Raw genomic sequence first — 18,269 nt, 5'->3', positions numbered from 1 at the left:
GGTGAAGTCCTGATCTTTTTAGTGCCCAACGCGTCACAAACATCGCGCAGTAATTTTGACGAAAAATTCCGACCCTGATCCGTGAGCAATTGTTCCGGGGCACCTTTGTCCATAACGTAACCATTCAAAAATGCCTCGGTGATGGAGGATGCCAATTGATCCAGCAACGACCACGCTATTGCCCATCGGGAAAAATATTCCACCCCCACCAAAAATAATTTATTGCCCCGTGGGGTGGGTGGAAATGGGCTCAGGATATCAAGGGCCACAAGCTTGTTAATTCGTGTAACAGAAATAGACCGTAAGGGCGGAATATATTTTTGCCGCGGCAGTCGGGGCAGCCACAGATAACGTTAGAGATTTCGGCCGTCATGCCAGGCCAAAAGTAATCCCTTTGCAGCATGAGCAAGGTTTTCTGCATGCCCAGGTGCAACAACTTCTCGGCATGCAACACTCGATCCAATTCGTGCCGGAGTGCAACGGGAACCACCACATGCCATCGGCCAACCAAATCCTCCCTCCACATCAAAAGGCCGTCCTGCAACGCCACGCATCCTGTGTCGTCCGAAGCAGAGGAGTCGAGCGAGCGATCAGCACGATGCCGCTTGGAAATCAAGGTATCATCCAGCAGTTGCTCACGCACCCGTACCGAGCGCAGAAGGTGCAAGATGCTGTCAGCTGGCCCCGGATTGGCATGCGCCACAGAATCAGCCACCGTGGACATGACAGTTCGAGGAGGCGGAGGGACCAGTGTGCATCGATTGGTGCAAGATGAACATGCGCAAGGGGAACTGTGTGACAATCTAGAGAGTGTGTCCGCATTACTGTGCCGGGAGCCCTTACGGTAAATGACGTCGAAGGAGAACTCCTGCAAGGTCTCAAGCCAGCGAGACAGCTGGCCAGATGGTTGCTCAATTTTCAAGGAGTATTGGAGAGCTGCATGGTCAGTATGAACAACGAATTTCCTGCCATACAGGTAAGGCCGATACTGACGCACAAAGTGGACGATTGCCAACAGTTCCCTTCTCGTCACACAGTAGCGGCTCTCAGCCGGCGACAGGACACGGCTGTTATATGCAACAACTTTTTCTACCCCATCCTTGGATTGGGACAAGACAACGCCAATTCCCGTATCGCTGGCATCGGTGTCCAATATGAACGGCAAGGAAAAATCAGTGTAATCAAGCGTCGGTGCAGCCGCCAAGCGATCACGAAGGGCCACGAATGCAGCCTCCTCTTCGGGTTCCCATTTAAATCTCTGATTTTTAGCAGTGAGTACTTGCAGAGGTTTAGCGATCGTAGAAAACTGTGGAACGAACCGACGGTAGTATGGCACGAACCCGACAACACTTCGTACGTCCCCAACGCAAGTAGGGGTCGGCCAGTCACGAACACAAGATGTCTTATCAGAGTCCGTAGGGATACCGTCGGAGCTCACAATGTGTCCCAAGTAACGCATGGAACGTTGCAAAAGATGACATTTTTTTGGTTTAAATTTGAGGTTAGCGGAGCGCATCCTGTCAAAAACGGTCCGCAACCGGCGAAGGTGTTCCTCGAACGTGCGACTGAACACAATAATATCATCCAAATATATGAGGCACATGTCCCATTGCAATCCCGCCAAAACGAGCTCCATCAAGCGTTGGAATGTGGCGGCTGTGGGAATTTAGTCCCATGGGAAGACAGTTGAATTAAAAAAGTCCTTGAGGCGTGCGGAACGCAGTTTTCAGCTTTGAAGAGTAATCCAGGGGCAACTGAATCATTTGGCGGGACCCCAGGGTACCGCAAAAATCAGGTCAATAAATATTATATTTCTGTCCGCCCACTCGTGATCCCGACAGCAACGCGCCGCCCACCCAGACTCGCGCCAACAAGCGCCAGCAGGCGGCGATCAACACGATGGGCGCCACCCCACCGGCCCAACACAACCCCGGGCGTCCGCCGCAGTCGCGCGCGGCGACAACGCCCTCCGGTCAGCCGTCGATCCTCAGCTTCTTTGCCAAGGCAAGCCCGCCCCCGCAGTAAATTTAACGTATTTATGTAAATTTTCATGCCCCGAGTAGCTCTCTACGAGGCCAATCGATTGACACTAGTTTTGTTGTCGGTAAGGCAAGACTCGTGTCGCTACGTGGTTTTTCCCACCCTGGGGCAGTGATGGGACCCCGGGGTCCTGCCAATTGCTTCAACTGCCAAAACCCGGAAGACAAGTCGAGAGTCGAAACATAGCGCGCTCCCGACAGTGCATCGAGGGAGCCATCCATCCGTGGCAGAGGGTACGCGTCGGCCACGGACACCTTATTAAGTTTGCAAAAATCGACACAGAATCTGAGATTGACATCCTTCTTTTTGACAAGAACAACCGGTGCCCCCCACGTGCTGTTAGTCAGGGAAATTATGTCAGCGGCCAGCATCTCATCCACCGAGCTCTGTATCCGTCCTTTTTCCGTGGGGCTCAACCGGTGGGAATTCTGCAGAATAGGGCTGGCGTCCCCGGTATCAATGTGGTGGGACAAAAGCGACGTGCGACCCAAATCGAAATCGTCCTTGGTAAAGACTTCAGCAAACTTGGTCAGTAGCGCACGCAGCTCCCCGCGTTGATCAGCGGCCAACGATAAATTATCACGGCATAGCTCGGCAAATCCAACGATTGTCCGACAATGAACCCGATGAGTTGTACCAACCAACCGACAGGAAACGTCCCCGTTGTGGTCTGTAAAAGCAGTTGTGGCATGAGCCAGTACCATACCAGCAGGGACCAAAACCCCTCCCGGACCTCCATTTAGAACCTGCCAAAATGGGGCCTGCCCGGAACGGACAATCATTTGAGCGCCTACAAGAGAAAGACCCTTGGTAGCAGTGTTCGAGGGGGCCAAGAGTATTCCTGCCGCTGTATCCGCGCCGCAGAACTCCTTTCGATACCGCAATGGAACGATCATCTGGGAGGGATTTCGACCGTAACATTCGCCAGCGCCTGAATGGCAGCGCACGGCGGCGAATGACAGAGCAGGGACGGCAGAAAAAACAATGTACGTCCTGCGGGCAACTCAAGACACCCTTGATCGACGAGGATTTTAACAGGCATTATCCTGAGAAAATCAGTGCCCAGCAAGCAGGGCACCGCCAAAGGTCTGGAAATCAAGACCGGCCCTGACGCAGCGACATTTCCCATAGTAATATGGGCATCCACTTGACCGATGATGCCCATACTTCCCCCATTGGCAGCAATGCAAGCGTCAAAGGCCGGCCGGACCCGTGAAACGGGAATAGATAGGAGCTGGAAAATCATATCGGAGATAATAGTGGCAGATTCACCGGTGTCTACCAAAACCCGAACATCCACACCCTGTATGGAGCCAGGCACCGTCGAAGATCCCGCCGCCGCTGCAGCCACGATGCGGTGCGCTAGCTTCTTCCATTTAATTATCGAGAGCGGCCAATCTTCAACAACAGTACCCGAATCGTGATGCGGTGGAATTGTACGCTCGTCAAGAGATGCCTGAGGTGACAATTGAGGCCGTATGTCTGATGCGTACCGACTTGCCTGCCCGGAGTTGCGGTCCATTGACGGAGGAGCTAGAGCTGGAGCTGCAGGAGGCGTCGGAGGACGAGGGTGATTCCAGCAATCCCAGGCGAAGTGGCCCAAGCGACCACACTTGAAGCACGTAACAGCAGCCCGCCGAGCGGGTCCCTCGTCATCCCCACGCGAACCATAGGACCCCCGGCGACGTGATACAGCCCCCCACCGCGGGTCCCAACGAGGAACAGTGGCTGTCAGATCCCCATCCCCTGTTATGTCTGGGATGTTGACGACCTTCAATGGCGACCAACCTTTAGGCTCACCATCACGAGCCGGGTCCCCCGTCCAAGCAGCCATCTGGGCCCAACGCTGTAAGTTGTCTTGCGCGTTCAGGCACTTGGTGGCCCACCGGGATGTCAGCGGCTCATGACCGCACACAGGCAGCGTAACCCCCATGTCCTTTGTCAACTCCAGCATCTTACCCAAGATGAGAGGGTCGAGTATTTCAGGCTTGGCATCGGGATAAGCAGCCAGCGCCAACAAAGCATCACGGTAGGCCAGGGGAGACTCATTACTCCCGCGCCTACGATGCATTAATTTCCGCTGGGTATCCGAAGGCGGCTCATAAACCTCAGCCATCTCGGCATACACATCCTTCAACGTCTTCTTCTTGTTCGGAGGAATCGAGCGGAACACCGCTAGTGCCTGGTCATCAAGCATGGTAGGTAACGCACCCAAGGCCTCCTCTTCCGTCCACCGCACTGAACGGAATGCCGACACAAACCGCCATGTGAAAGCGCTCCAGTCGCCACCCTCCGTGACGAATTCCTTGATGTGAGGAAGACGGGGGCTGCACTCCACTTCGCCGCATTCGGCAGCGGCAGCCTCGCATGGCGGCTCACCACACGGCTCCATGGAAATGGTGGGCTCTGACCGCATCTCCACAGCGTGGCGTCCACCGTGGCCGTAATGGCAGACAGTCCTCCCGCGACTGCCATGGCGGCCGTCGATTCCAAAGGGGGACCCTCCGAGATCCCCTGAAGAGGCCTCTGCTCGTCTCCCCTCGGCGACACATCTTGTAGCCGTCCCGTCACCGCAGACGACGCGACCAGCGTGACCAGCTGGAGAAGAACAGTGCGGAGCGAGTCCAGCTGCTCCGCAACGCGCTGCCAGCCCTCGACCGCATGCGGAGACGAGGATGGCGCCGCCGCGCCGTCCGTTTCTGGCGTGATGACCACGCCAGCCGAGGTTCCAGTAACCGGGTCCACGGAACCCAGAGTCGGCAGGTCCTGGGTGACTGTGTCGTCATTGTCGGAAGACGCCACAAGTGGGTTCTTCTTCTCGAGATGCTTGGACAACTTTGCACTCTGTTGTGTTGTCTTGTCTCAAAAAGAACCACTTCTGACTCCAGCTGTAATAAACGATTTCCACGAAAAGATCAGATTTGCGTCCTTTCTTTATTTAGGGATGACTGCTCGGCTCCGCACTCCCTTCTGGATGGCCACCCTCCCTCTCTCTCGCCGCATGCACGCGCTCACTGCAACTCCGTCCCCGCGCGGCTTACCTTGCTCTCTCTCCCCCGCGCACCGGTGGTCGACGGCGTGCCGGGAGTCGGGAGAGCTTTGGCCCTCGAGACCGCCACGTGGCTCCCGCATGTACCCATGAGCTCCGCCCATGAACTTTGGCCCAGATGGAACCCTTAGCCCTGATTGGCTATGACCGATGCAGCAGTGCCTATGCAGCCCTCCGTCGCCCGTCGGTGTGCTCTCTCATGACATTTGTATGCTTGTTTTGGTTGTACTGTATTATGTATGTTGTGTGTGTTGGGTGTAACATGTGTGTATTTTGTGTATATATCGTGTTGTGTGTACACAGTTACGTTTGTACATGTGCATGTGTTGTGCGGTGGGTGGGTACATATTTACGTGTGGGGGTGTCAGTCAAAAAGTCATTCGTTCTGGGAATTTACTGATAAAGGGGAAATGGGAAGCATCCCCGTCCAATACCAGGTTGGTTCACCCCGCACAGCGACCCGTCAGAGCTAGACATATTGTCTGCTGATAGTCATCTCTTCAAACTGACTGCGGCTATTGTCGAGGTGGAAGTCTTTATCAGACCGTGCTTTCTTTTTTTTGTATCAGCCCGAAGCTGCGATGCCGACCAGGGAGGACGTGAAGACGTGGATCTGTCAGGATGTAGCCCACTTTCTTGTGCAGGTATTGCGCTGGTGCTTTGTCTTTTTTATTCACGAATGCCGTGTTGTGTGTGTGCTGCGTGTCTGTTCTGTGTGCACGTGGCAAGGCTGTAGAGCAGTGTTACACAGCCGTGTTGAAAACTTTATTTTATTGTTCTGTATTTTTATTGACTGCTTATGATGTAACATCTCTCCTAAGGTAATCTGTGGGTTTCTCTTGCAAAGCAGCATATGGTTGAATGTTACTCACCCACGTCACCAACTCAAAGTGAACTGAACTATGGACTCGTGGACAACCACCCTCAACCCTCAAATAATTTTCAAGGACAACCCTGCACCAAATACATCTTTTTTATTATTAAACCCGCAGTCAACTAAAAGAGCTGAAGAATAGTAATAACAAAAAGTAATAACTAGCCTTTTTATTGACGAATCTGACTTTTTTTTTGTGAAAGATTGTAGAATCTGTGACAGCTCGGTAGACCACATTCCATGTCCTTGCGGACCACCGGTGGTCTGTGCAGCACCACCGGTGATCTGTGCAGCACCACCGGTGGTCAGTGCACTGCAGGTTGGGACCCCGCTGCTGTCAAGAATCATCAGTGTCATAATGAGCACCGGGAATGCGTGGGATGGTGGTTCAGTGGGGATGCCTCCATCTAGCAGTGGATTGGTCATGGCTGATAATGATGACCACTCAATTTGTTCATGAAGAGATGTAAAGTGTAATGTTTGCACAAGTTACTTTGGCAGTTGCTTGCACTATCAGCTAATTAATCTTATACAGGGCCGGATTAATGTTCTTGTAGGCTTCATGCACTTTTGTTTCATAGGCATTCAGTGATAACGTTCTACAGTTCGTACTGCTGCTGCCTCGTGTTACTTCCGCTGCTTCACTTGCTTGATTGTGCGAAACACACCATGTTAAGATGTTATTAGCTTATTTTGCGATGAAAAATCTCGAAAAGTCATCTCCGGTGTTAATGACTCTCACCTTATGAACAAAAACCTATTGACATGACTGCCTCTTTGTATATACACTGTGCCTATCCTTGCTATAAAAATATATTTATTCAAGAAGATATCTTGGTTAAATTTTGTTGTTTCTACAAACATAAAAACATGCTCACATTTTTTTTTTGGAAAGCCCTTGAGTTTTCGTAGGCCCTAGGCACAGTGCCTACTTTGCTTATTGGATAATACGGCCCTGATCTTATAGTCACTGTGAGTAGCGATTCAGTAAAAGTGGCATGTGATTGAAACGTCACTGGCCATAGTGTGTGTAGCCACGCTGCCTGTTTGAATTAACCATGTTGATTGGTGTAATTGTTGTTGTAGCAAGGATTGCAGGATTGTGCTGCCATTGCCCAGCGGTTCAACATCGATGGAGCCAGGTTTCTGGTAAGGCAATTCCACACTTATTTGAGCACATGGCCGCCAATAGAGAACTTGCGTGAGAAATTGGTTGCATTTTGTGTGGCCAAAACGTTAGCTGGTGCATATGCAGTGGCTCAGAACCAAGTGAATCAGGGCCGGCGCTAGGGGCGTGCTGGGCTGTGCCCTGCACCACCAAATGTCCTTTTTGGCTCATCCAGGTTTACTATCATTTGTGACATAGTGGCGCACACAACCGCTCGGTAGTCCCCAAAATCCCAGAGGAGCTGGAGCTAGACCTGCAAGTGAACGAGTATTTATTTTGCTGATTATTTTAGTACTTTATACTGTTGGCACAGCACTCTGCATTTGTTATGCAGGTACAAACTAACACGCTTTCTGTTGGACAAGCGTAGAAGTGTTTCCTTTTCAAACAATCAATGAGGCAGACCTGATATATATTTGGTAACCCAGAACCTGTGGTTGAAATTTTACATTCCAATTATAGGGGCCAGTTTTGCATAAAAGGACTACTCTTGACTTCCAACAAAGTAGGACTTCTTTTTATCAGCCATGGAGGAATTTTGGGCTGAGTTTACACCTGATCAAGATGGGAATGTGTACCTGATTGTGAGCAGAGTGCCACCTAGCAGGAAAAGCAAATGCGCCAAGTTCAGCAAAAATCTGAGACGGAAGCACAGATGGCAATGAGAAAATGTGAATTAAACGTGGAGAGCAGAAGGGAATGGAAATGTTTTTAGTCAATTGCCAAGGCCGACCAGACTTTATTTGGCAGACTATTCCAGATGATATGAATAGTCATGTGAATTTGAATACATATGAAAGCTATTTATGGTGATTTGCACACACTGATACTGTTGAATAGCATATTTTGTGCGTGTTAACTTTCCTATGTGGAATACACTGTAGATGTTGGATGTAACGGTACAGTATTGCTCCCTGTTCATGTTTGTAGTGTTGGCTGTAGAATATTGTTTGGTATTAATTTATAGATTTTGGTGGTCATTTTTCTCTTCTGCTTATATGCTCTTCCACGTTAGTCATGGGGGTTGTTTGGCCATACTTCACCACGTTGTTCTTGGTGGGTTGGTGAAGTCGGGGGGGGGGGGGGACCCAGAACTAGTTCAGATATCAACTCGCCACTGATGTCAACACAGTGTGTGAACCACTGCACCACCACTCAAATTATTTTCCAATGATTATGTGCATCACACGCTTTACCCTGACATTGTATTACAAGTGCAAGTGAAATACTATTGCTGTATATGGATAATGGTACCATTCACCATGCACGTGGTGAGGTTTTTTTTAATGGACGAATTCACATTAACAGGTCCCTGCATGGTAGGCTGGTAGGACAAGTCTCTGCGCTGTCTATTGCTGATTTTACACCCAACAGCACGAGATTTCACTTCGTTAAAGTATTGAAAGGGGACGGACGGACGGACACATTAATCTATTGCAGGCTGGTAGACTCAGTTTACAACTTCGTTCCTACCAGTAAAACCTCTGCTTGTCACATGAAGTGGGGCCTGATTTCCACGTAATGCAGTGCACGGGTGCTTGCATCAGACGTCGCGAGATATGACTCATCCAACCACATCAGTTGCTACACTTATTTGTCTCGTGACACAAAGCATTGGACATGCGTTTTACCGTATTGTGACAGCAACACCCAGTTAGGTTATTTATATGTGTACATGTGTATATGTAAAGCCTTTTTGTTAATCCACTACTAGATTACGGCTTCCCCACATCGTGCGAGTCATGGGGGTTAATTTGACCCTACTTCACTGCGCTGCTCAATGTGAGTTTGTGAAGGTGGGGAGCATATAGGTTTAAGCAGAGTACAGTACAACAATGGATGTTTTTGCAGTCCTCCACTGACAATGTAGCCTTGATACGAGATAATAGGCTACCCTAAATCAAAGTATATTTTTGCTCACGAGCAATGTGACAACACTCACCTCTGTTCGTGGCCCTGAGTCAGTCATATAAATGGCACAATCTCATGGCGAGAGCCATGGAATAATTGATATTGACTTCACATGAAAATGGAACAAATCTCCTTTGCACCTTTGAGAGATAACATTTAGTGGAATTCCAACCAGGATTTGACTCTGTGCCTTGGGATTGTCAATTACACGCTCTGCATTAGTTCCACCGTGCCGACAAAGGTCACAAATACAGGCACATCTTACCGATTCACATATCAACTAGAGCAGGGGTCGGCAACCAAAACAAAGCCATTTTTTGGGGAATTCAGTAAAATCCCCAATATTTCAAGAGCTGCAATGCATGTGAATAAATAACGTCACGAAGCAGTATTGAATTAGCTACATGCATGCTCCTCAACCGCAGGTTGCTGACCCCTGCCCATGATAAACTGAGCTCCCATGGTGAACTGGACTACTGTGGTCGGGGGTTGGCAACCAAAGTCACATACAGGGCCCATCTTTTTTTTTATTTCAAGAGCCTCATTGCAATCCTTAAAGAGCTGCATGCGGCTCCGGAGCCGCAGGTTGCCAACCCCTAAACTAGAGCAGTGGTTCCCAACCTGTGGTCCATGGACCCCTGGTGGTTCGTAAGGCTATGACAGGGGAGGGGCACGGAAAAGGAATAGAATCACATCAACGACAAGGATATGTTCAATTTCAAATAACTAGTACCATGTGGTGGTCCCTTGAAATGTTTATAGGTTGAAAAGGGGTCCAGTTAAGTTGGGAACCACTTAACTGGAGCATTTATAACTCAACGCAAACACATTTGTGTTGAGTTGTGTATCGTCCTCCAGCTATGTCGCCTGGAGTCTTGTACTCCTGGTAGGGTTTTCCTTGGCGAACAGGTCTTGAGGGAGGTCCAGACAAATGAACCTTATGGCGGGACCCTGGGGTCCCGAATAAACGGAAGTCAAAATCGTAAATAATTAATTTATGTTTGGCGACTCGTCCCACCGCGCACATAAACGCCGCAACCCACCTGGCGTGGATCATTCTGTTGTCATGTCGTCCAAGCGCAGCGAAGACGAATGGGCAGAAGAAACAAAACTTTGAAACTTTGATAAGCGCATCGTGTAGAGCTCGTCGAGAGGAATAGATTTCCGTATTGTTAGCCTTCAACAGACATAAAATTACGTCGCAACGAAGTTTATGTGAGAGCCGGGCGCTTATGGGACCCCGGGGTCCCGCCATAAGGTTTACATAATGCTCCACAAAAAAAATAACTTAATGACTGGTAAAAAATACAAAAATCAGAACCTCCCCAGAAAAATGGTTACCGGGACACACACCTGGAGCCAGGCCTGGGGGTGGTGTTCGCAGGAAAGCGCCTGGTGGCCAGGTGACCCACCTAACCTGGTCGGGCCCAGCCCGAAATGGCTACGTGGCGCCATCCCGTGGGCCCACCATCCGCAGGCGGGTGCAATGCCAGTATGGCAGGGAGAGGGATGGTCTCAGACGGACTCAACCTTGGCGATGGACACTAGCTATTGGGACGTGGAATGTCACGGCACTAGGGGGGAAGGAGCCAGAGCTTGTGGAGGAGGTGGAAAGGTACCGACTAGATATAGTTGACCTCACCTCCACACACAGGATTGGCACTGGAACCAAACTTCTTGATCGGGGGTGGTCTCTCTCCTATTCCAGAGTAACCTCTGGTGAGAGGCCCCGGGTGGGTGTGAGGATACCCACATGCCCCCAGCTGGGTGCTGTTCAGTTGGAGTTTGTCTCATTGGATGAGGAGGTCATCTCAATGAGACTTCGGGTCTCAGAAAGGAAAACTCTGACTGGTGTCTGTGCTTATGCACCAAACAACAGTTAAGGGTATTTGGCCTTCTTGAGAACGGTGGGTGCAGTGTTTGACAGAGTGCTGCCTACCGACTCCATAGTCTTACTGGGCGACTCAAATGCTCAAGTGGGAAATTATGGTGATACCTGGAGAGACGTGATTGGGAGTAATGCCCACCCCTGATCTGAACCTGAACAGTGAGATGTTATTGGAATTCTGCGCTAGTCACGGAATGTCAATAACAAACACCATGTTCGAACTCAAGGGTGCTCATAAGTGTACTTGGTATCAGAGCACCGTGGACCGAAGGTCCATGATTGACTTTCTATGTCAGTGATTGACTTTTTGCATCATCGGACCTAAGGCCATATGTTCTGGACACTCAGGTGAAGAGAGGGGCAAAGCTGTCAACTGATCACCACCTGGTGGTAAGTTGGATCCGACACTTGGGGCACCGACCAGATAGACTTGGAAGGCCCAAATGAATAGTGTGGGTTTTCTGGGAATATCTGGCGGAAGACCCAATGCAGAAAGATTTCAACTTCCACCTCTGGGAAAACTTCTCCTGCACTCCTCGGGAGGTCGGGGACATTGAGTCCGAGTAGAGGATGTTCAGGACCTCGATTGTGGAAGCAACTGCAAATGTCTGTGGCCTGAAGGCAGTTGGTGCCTGTCATGGCGGCAACCCTAGTAGCCGCTGGTGGACACCAGTGGTGAGGGAACCTATCAAGTTAAAGAAGGAGGCTTTCCGAGCTATGCTTGAAAAAAGGTCTCCTGACTCGATTGAGAGGTACTGGCTTGCCAAGAGGGTGGCAGCTGAAGCAGTCACTGAAGCAAAAGCCCTGGCGTGGGAGGAGTTTGAAGAGGCCATGGAGAGTGACTACCAGGCAGCCTCAAAGATGTTCTGGTGGAACATTGGCCTCGAATAAGGAGATAGTCAAGAGGTGGAAGGAACACTGTGAGGAGCTCCTCAATCTGGAGAACATGCCCTCCTCTCAGGAGGCAGCCCTGGAAACAGCTGGAGGGGTCGGATCTATCAAGGCTGCTGAAGTCGCTGCGGCGGTTGAGGGCCTTCATAGCGGCAAAGCTGCTGGGGTGGACGAGATTCACCCAGAGTTGTTGAAAGTGCTGGAGAGTGTAGGAGTGTCATGGTTAACACGCCTCTTCAATGTTGCATGGAAATGCGGGTACAGTACCTCTGAATTGGCAAACTGGGGACATGGTTCCCATTTTAAAAAAAGGGGACCAGAGCGTGTGCTCCAACTACACAGGAATCACACGCCTCAGCGTCCCAGGTAAAGCTTATGCCAGAATGCTGGAGAGGAGGCTCCGCCCGGTGGTGAAACCTCAGATTCATGGTCGTAGAACAATGAACCAGCTATTTTCCCTCTCACAGATATTTGAGGGGTCATGGGAGTATGCTTTTCCAGTCTACCTCTGCTTTGTAAACTTGGAGAAAGCATTTTGGTTGGGTCTTTTGGTAAAGCCACGTCGATAGATAAAAAAACAAAAATAAAAATCACGACGTTTCGATCACAACACAAGCAATCGTCTTCAGGTGCAAAAGAGGGACATCTGCTGAGGCAGGCTGTTTATAAAGATTAGAGATGGGCGAAGCAGCTAATGTTAATGTAGGAGCGAGTAGGAGAGAGCGAGTAGGAGAGATAAATTTGCTTGTAAATGTATGCTCGGCGAGGGCCAAGCTCGGCTTGGAGAAAGCATATGATCATGTTCCCCACAATGTCTTGTGGGAGGTGCTGTGGGAGTATGATGTACCAGTGCCGCTTTTGTGCACTATCCAGTCCCTCTATTCCCGGAGTGAGAGCTGTGTCCATATTCTTGGTGTTAAATCAAAGTTGTTCACTGTGGTTGTTGGACTCCGCCAAGGGGGCGTCTTGTCTCCTGTTCGTGATCTTCATGGACAGGATATCAAAGCGCAGCCAAGGTATGGAGAGTATCTAGTATGGCGGCATGGAGGTGGCGTCGCTGCTTTTTGCAGATTATGTTGTCCTCGGTCTGTGATCTGCAGCATGCATTTGAACGGTTTTATGCCGAGTATGAAGCGGCTGAGATGAGGATCAGCACCTCCACATATGAAGTCATGGTTCACTCCCGGGAGATGGCAAATTGTTCTCTCCAAGTGAGGGGGAAATAGCTACCCCTAGTGGAGGAGTTTAAATACCTGTGAGTCTCTTTCGTAAGTGATGGTAAGTGATAGCGGGATATCGGCCGGCGGATCGGTGCGGCATCCACAGTGTTGAGGGCACTGTACTGTTCTCAAACAAAGTTCTCGGTTTACAGGTCGATCTACATTCCCACCCTCCCCTATGGTCATTAGATTTGGGTAATGACTGAAAGAATGAGATCATGGGTACAAGGGGCCAAAATGAGGTTCCTCTGCAGGGTTGCTGGGCTTACTCTCCGTGAGCGGGTGAGGAGCTTGGTAATCCGGGAGAGCCTCCGAGTAGAGTCGTTGCTCCTCCAGATCGAGAAGAGCCAGTTGAGGTGGTTCAGGCACCTAGTAAGGATGCCCCCCGATTGACTCCCCCTGGAGCTCTACCGGCACATCCCACTGAGCGAAGACCCTGGGGCCGGCCCAGGACACGCTGGCGGGACTATGCCGTCAACTGACCTGGGAACACCTAGGAATTCCCCAGAAAGAGCTCGAGTCTGTCCCCAGGGAAAAGGAGGTCTGGACTGTCCTACTCAACATGCTGCTGCCGTGACTCTCACCAGAACAAGCGGACTGAGAAACGAACGAACGAACAATTGTTAGCACAACGACCAGAATTTTACGAGCTATATCCTTGGTGTGTCATATATGTGCATATGTGGAAATGCATATTGCGACTTTACACTTAACAAACCTTCGCCATTGTTACTGTGTAAGGTTAGATTTTCTGAACTGTGGAATATGATGAAGCTTAAATGGAGCAGTAATACACTAATTTTAACACAAACATCTTTGTTTCATAATAATGGTTTTTGGGTTAGATCGCGTTATTTATAAATGTGTCGTAACCCTCCACCACCCGACATGGCCAAACAGTAAAAAACGTGTCACGTTTACAAAGGACAAATAGGTCACTACTTTAGCCCACCGGTGTGTTGAAGAGTGAATCAACATCATTTAAAATTTGAGTACGACGTTTCGCTGGAAAATTACATCCAGCCTCATGCTGGATGTAATTACCAGCGAAACGTCATACTCATGCTGGATGTAAATACCAGCGAAACGTCGTACTCAAATTTTAAATGATGTTGATTCACTCTTCAACACAGTGGTGGGCTAAAGTAGTTAACTATTTGTCCTTTGTAAACGTGACACATTTTTTACTGTTTGGCCGTGTCAGATGGTGGAGGGTTACGATTAATTTATAAATAACGCGATCTAACCCAAAAACCTTTATTATGAATAATATTGATCGCGAAAGCCTATGTGTTAAACTGATTTCTGTTTCAGGCTCTCAGCCACATGGACCTGCACAAGTTCCCCGTGAATTGCCAGCCGTAAGTGTGACTCCCAGCACCTGTGCTTGAAGCACTGTTTGTCAGTTGTAATAGGTAAAGGTGAAGCCCTGCAGTTACCTGCTCACACCACTGTTAGCAGAGAGGGTCTCCACTTAAGGGAGCACTGAAGAGCCCCGCTAGGAATCCTCGATTGCCAATGAACTGCCTGCGTAGTTTCAGGAAAAAGACAAAGACTTATTTGATGTGGAGATTAAAGTCTTGAAACACTCATCATGGGTTACTGGAATTACATCACACTTCTTGGGAACCACATACTGTATACAAAATAACAGCTTCAGTGCTTGTTATGTCAGGCTACGGAGAGGCTTCGATCAAAGTCTTGTCAATTATCATTCTCCAATTATTTTATAATTTTGCAGTTTCGGAGCCATTTTACACCAAGCGGAAGTCGGCTGACGGTTTTTATTTTGCGGTTTCAGTTTATTTATATTTATCAGTGGTGCAGGCAGTGGTTGTGTTGGCACACGCCGAGGTTATTCATTTTCACAGATGTTATTTGCACCCATAAACTTAGTATATGTAAAACAAATATCTAGACATGTGAAAAAAATGCTTGGACTTTGATTACTTTAAGATCAAAAGAACAATCAACGGGCTATATGTCAAGATGACAAGATTCGTACATATTTATAGCATTTAGCTGAGTACACTCAATAGTGCCATATTGCTGTTTTTCGTCAATATCAATCGTGTTAAGAGTCAAGTCGTGGTGGCACACCAGGCCATGGCTAACATTAGTTTGCAAGCGATATCAAAACAGTCGTGGGCACCTCCTTCACCAACCCACACTGACATATTGAAGTATGGTCAAATAACACCCATGACTGATAGAGCACGGGGAGACCTTCAGTCGGCGGTGGATTGACGGACTGTAACCCCACTCCTTTTAATGTTAATATCGTATCATTAATAATGTTGAATTAGCATTTTGAGCTGTGATAGCATTCAGTTTCATAACTCAAAATCGTCTTGTTAGGAACTGGGAAGGATGACGATGTGGTTAGAATGCTTAATGCAATCAGATTGCTGTGAATTCAGTTTTTCAGTTAGGGGTCAAAGCAGCCTATTATCGTCGTCATCATCATCACCATCCCTCTGACGTCAGTAAAATGAGTATCACTTTGAAAAACATAAGCAGCGGTTGTCATATAGAGAACTGACCCTCACCATAGGGATGACAAATTTCCACCACTGTGTCAGGATGTCAGTGCTAAAAGATTGCTCACTTGAGCAAGGGAGACACTTTGCCACCTGACTTGATTTGAATTGGGATTTTTAGCAAATTCCTTTTGTGTTGAGAATGTATAGTTAGCCGCCTCACCCCATCATCCCTCCAGGTTTAATAAAAACAGGTACCACTCAGTAGTGAGAGTTTCCCAATGGTTGCCCCTGTCAGACTGGTCCCCACCATACAGCCGCACTCTTTCCACCATTGGCTCAGGGTGACCAAGTCAAGTGGGTGCTGGTTCAATGCCCGCGTTAGCGCAAGGTTCCACTGGCGTTGCACGAGGCTTTCGCCAACGTGTCTCGAAATGCGGCTGACTTTGTGGCTTTGCTCGGTAACTTTGTATCCGTTTGTGTGCACTCATCCCTCTGCAGCTGTGCCTTCTTCCTCTTTAAAAAAAATAAAAACAAATGGTCAAACAAGTTTATCGCTTGCAGAAAAATGGCGAAACGTTCCATCTTCATAATGTTCCTAATTAATTACAACAAAATGATTGGAGAGGTTCGCACAGTGCTCTATTAGAACGATGACCAAAGTTTTATTTCCGCCCATGGCTAACACAGTGGCGAGTGATATCTGAACCGGTCCTGGGCCCCATCCTCCTTCGTCAACACAATGACTATCACAGTGAAGTATGGTCAATTAACCCCTCTGCGCGATATGCCGTGGGGCAGGCCTTCATAACGTAGTGGACTGATGAAAGGCTGTACATATAATAGTGATAATACTGTATTTTATGTTTCACCCGATAAGAACACAAGTCTATCACCCCATTTTAAAAAGAGTAAAAATATTAATACAGTGTTATCTCTTGCTTAGGCAGATCTCATTGAGTCTCAAGACCTTTTATAAGAAGGGAATGCATTGCAGCGTCAAGCTGGGTTTCACTGGCGTTAAAGTTCTTGACTCTTAATTAAAATGTTTCTTGCCGTTGGTTTTCACACCTGATGATGACTGTTTGTGTTACAGTCGAAACGTCGTGAGAATTTTATTGTTTTATATATATTTTATTATTATTTTTTTCCCTTCAACGTGACTTTACCAAAAGAACCAAGAATATGAATTACTGCAGTCACGAAAGCTTTAAATCAAAATTTAAAAGGTCACCAGTTAAAATAATTGGCTGGAGGTCGATTCAACCTATAATCCCTCACTAGTTTCTGATTTTAATAACACGTTGCGGGAAGTCCACAGTGGTTGTCCTTTGGATAATCTGACCACTGTTCAGGGAATGTGGAATGTTGCCAAGATATATAAACATTGCCATAATGCTCATCTGTTGCGTTTCATGGAGCACCGGCCGATGTAGATGTTTAAAGTTTGCAATGGATTAGTCTACATAAACTTTGTTCTCTTTCATACCACATAGTCCAACTATATTTTAAAGTTTAATGAGCTTTATGGTCTATGCCCTGTGACCAATAGCTGTACAAAAAACACATGCATCTGATCTTTCATTTATATGATGCCATAACCAATGTTGCGATTTCACGTGAACTAATCTATTAACCCTAACATTGGAAGGGACGTCCTCTATGGCACGTTCTATCCTTTGCTGCTATTCTGTTACCAATCTCCCCTTCGCTATTTTCCAGCTATGTGGTCTTCCCAAGCGCACCAACATTTTGAAGTCAATAGTATGTCTAACTTTTGTTCCTCTTCCTGCCTATCTGTCTCATATTCTATTAAGCAACCAGCTTCCCATGCTTCTTTGCACACTTTCCAGCCTAATATATGGTGATTTCCTAAATTAAGTTTTATAGAAAAAAAACATTTAAATTAAATATCTGCGCAGGTGGCTCCAGCAGTAAAGTGAGCAGTAGGAAGGTTGATAGCACATTATCCCTCCACGGTTGATAAAAACAAGTACCACTTTGTAGTTAAGTCAACAGTGTTTGTCCTTTTGATTTAAAGCTTTCGTGACTGCAGTAATTCATATTCTTAGTTTTTTCGGTAAAGTCACGTTGAAGAGAAACAACAAAATAACAAAATATATATAAAACAATAAAAATTCTCACGACGTTTCGACCATAACTCAAACGGTCATCATCAGGTGTGTCGGTTTGCATAAATTTATTTTGAAAACGGCATATTTATTTATTTATATATAAAAAATAACGTTTGCGTCACGCGCAGCGATTGGCAGTTTGCCCAGGACTAGTCCATCTATTTTTTGAAAAGAGGAGGGGGGAGACGAAATTTGTTTTTATGTATGCTGTCTGAAAGCCACTGTAAGCGTGAACAATCAATCAAGAACTGAAATGATTTATCAAATCTTTCCAATGATTGCTAAGATAGAATCCATCTTCTCGGTTGAAATTGTCTCTGTGCTTGTATATGTGGATAGCCTCATGAACGAATCTCTCATGGAAGCCAGATGGCTTACAAAGAACCTCCGTCTTGGAAAAGTCAATGGCATGTGAGCCTACTGAATTAGAACAATGATCTGCTACGGCCGAGGTGTTGGTCCTACCGTGTTTAAGGTCTGCTTTATGTTCACGAATGCGGTCCGAGATATGGCGTTTGGTTTCTCCAATGTAACTACTACCACAGAGGCAACTTAGTTTGTAGACACCAGGGTATTGTATGTCCGGAATCACATCTTTTACAGACGGAACCAG

At 47.8% G+C, this 18,269-nt stretch overlaps 1 protein-coding gene across 9 annotated transcripts in view; it reads left to right on the top strand.

The window, feature by feature from the left end:
* The window catches only part of LOC116941513 (uncharacterized), a 59,065-nt gene that overhangs the window by 5,131 nt on the left and 35,665 nt on the right, over positions 1–18,269 (top strand). For 2 of the 9 annotated variants that reach the window (XM_032952648.2, XM_032952654.2), the window contains exons 1-4: positions 5,408–5,526; positions 5,659–5,733; positions 7,050–7,112; positions 14,356–14,402. In XM_032952648.2, coding sequence (XP_032808539.2) covers positions 5,500–5,526; positions 5,659–5,733; positions 7,050–7,112; positions 14,356–14,402 — 212 coding nt within the window. In that variant the 5' untranslated portion in view covers positions 5,408–5,499. Of the gene's footprint in view, positions 1–5,404; positions 5,527–5,658; positions 5,734–7,049; positions 7,113–14,355; positions 14,403–17,243; positions 17,286–18,269 lie in introns of those variants that run through there. The other 7 variants (XM_032952653.2, XM_032952652.2, XM_076066663.1 and 4 more) reach the window with 6 other exon arrangements.

Source organism: Petromyzon marinus, chromosome 12 (genome assembly GCF_048934315.1).
Source record: "Petromyzon marinus isolate PM22_M1 ecotype Great Lakes invasive population chromosome 12, UKy_Petmar_22M1.pri1.0, whole genome shotgun sequence".
NCBI lineage: Eukaryota > Metazoa > Chordata > Hyperoartia > Petromyzontiformes > Petromyzontidae > Petromyzon > Petromyzon marinus.
Note: the sequence above shows the minus strand (reverse complement) of the source record. Positions and strands in the feature narration are given on the sequence as shown.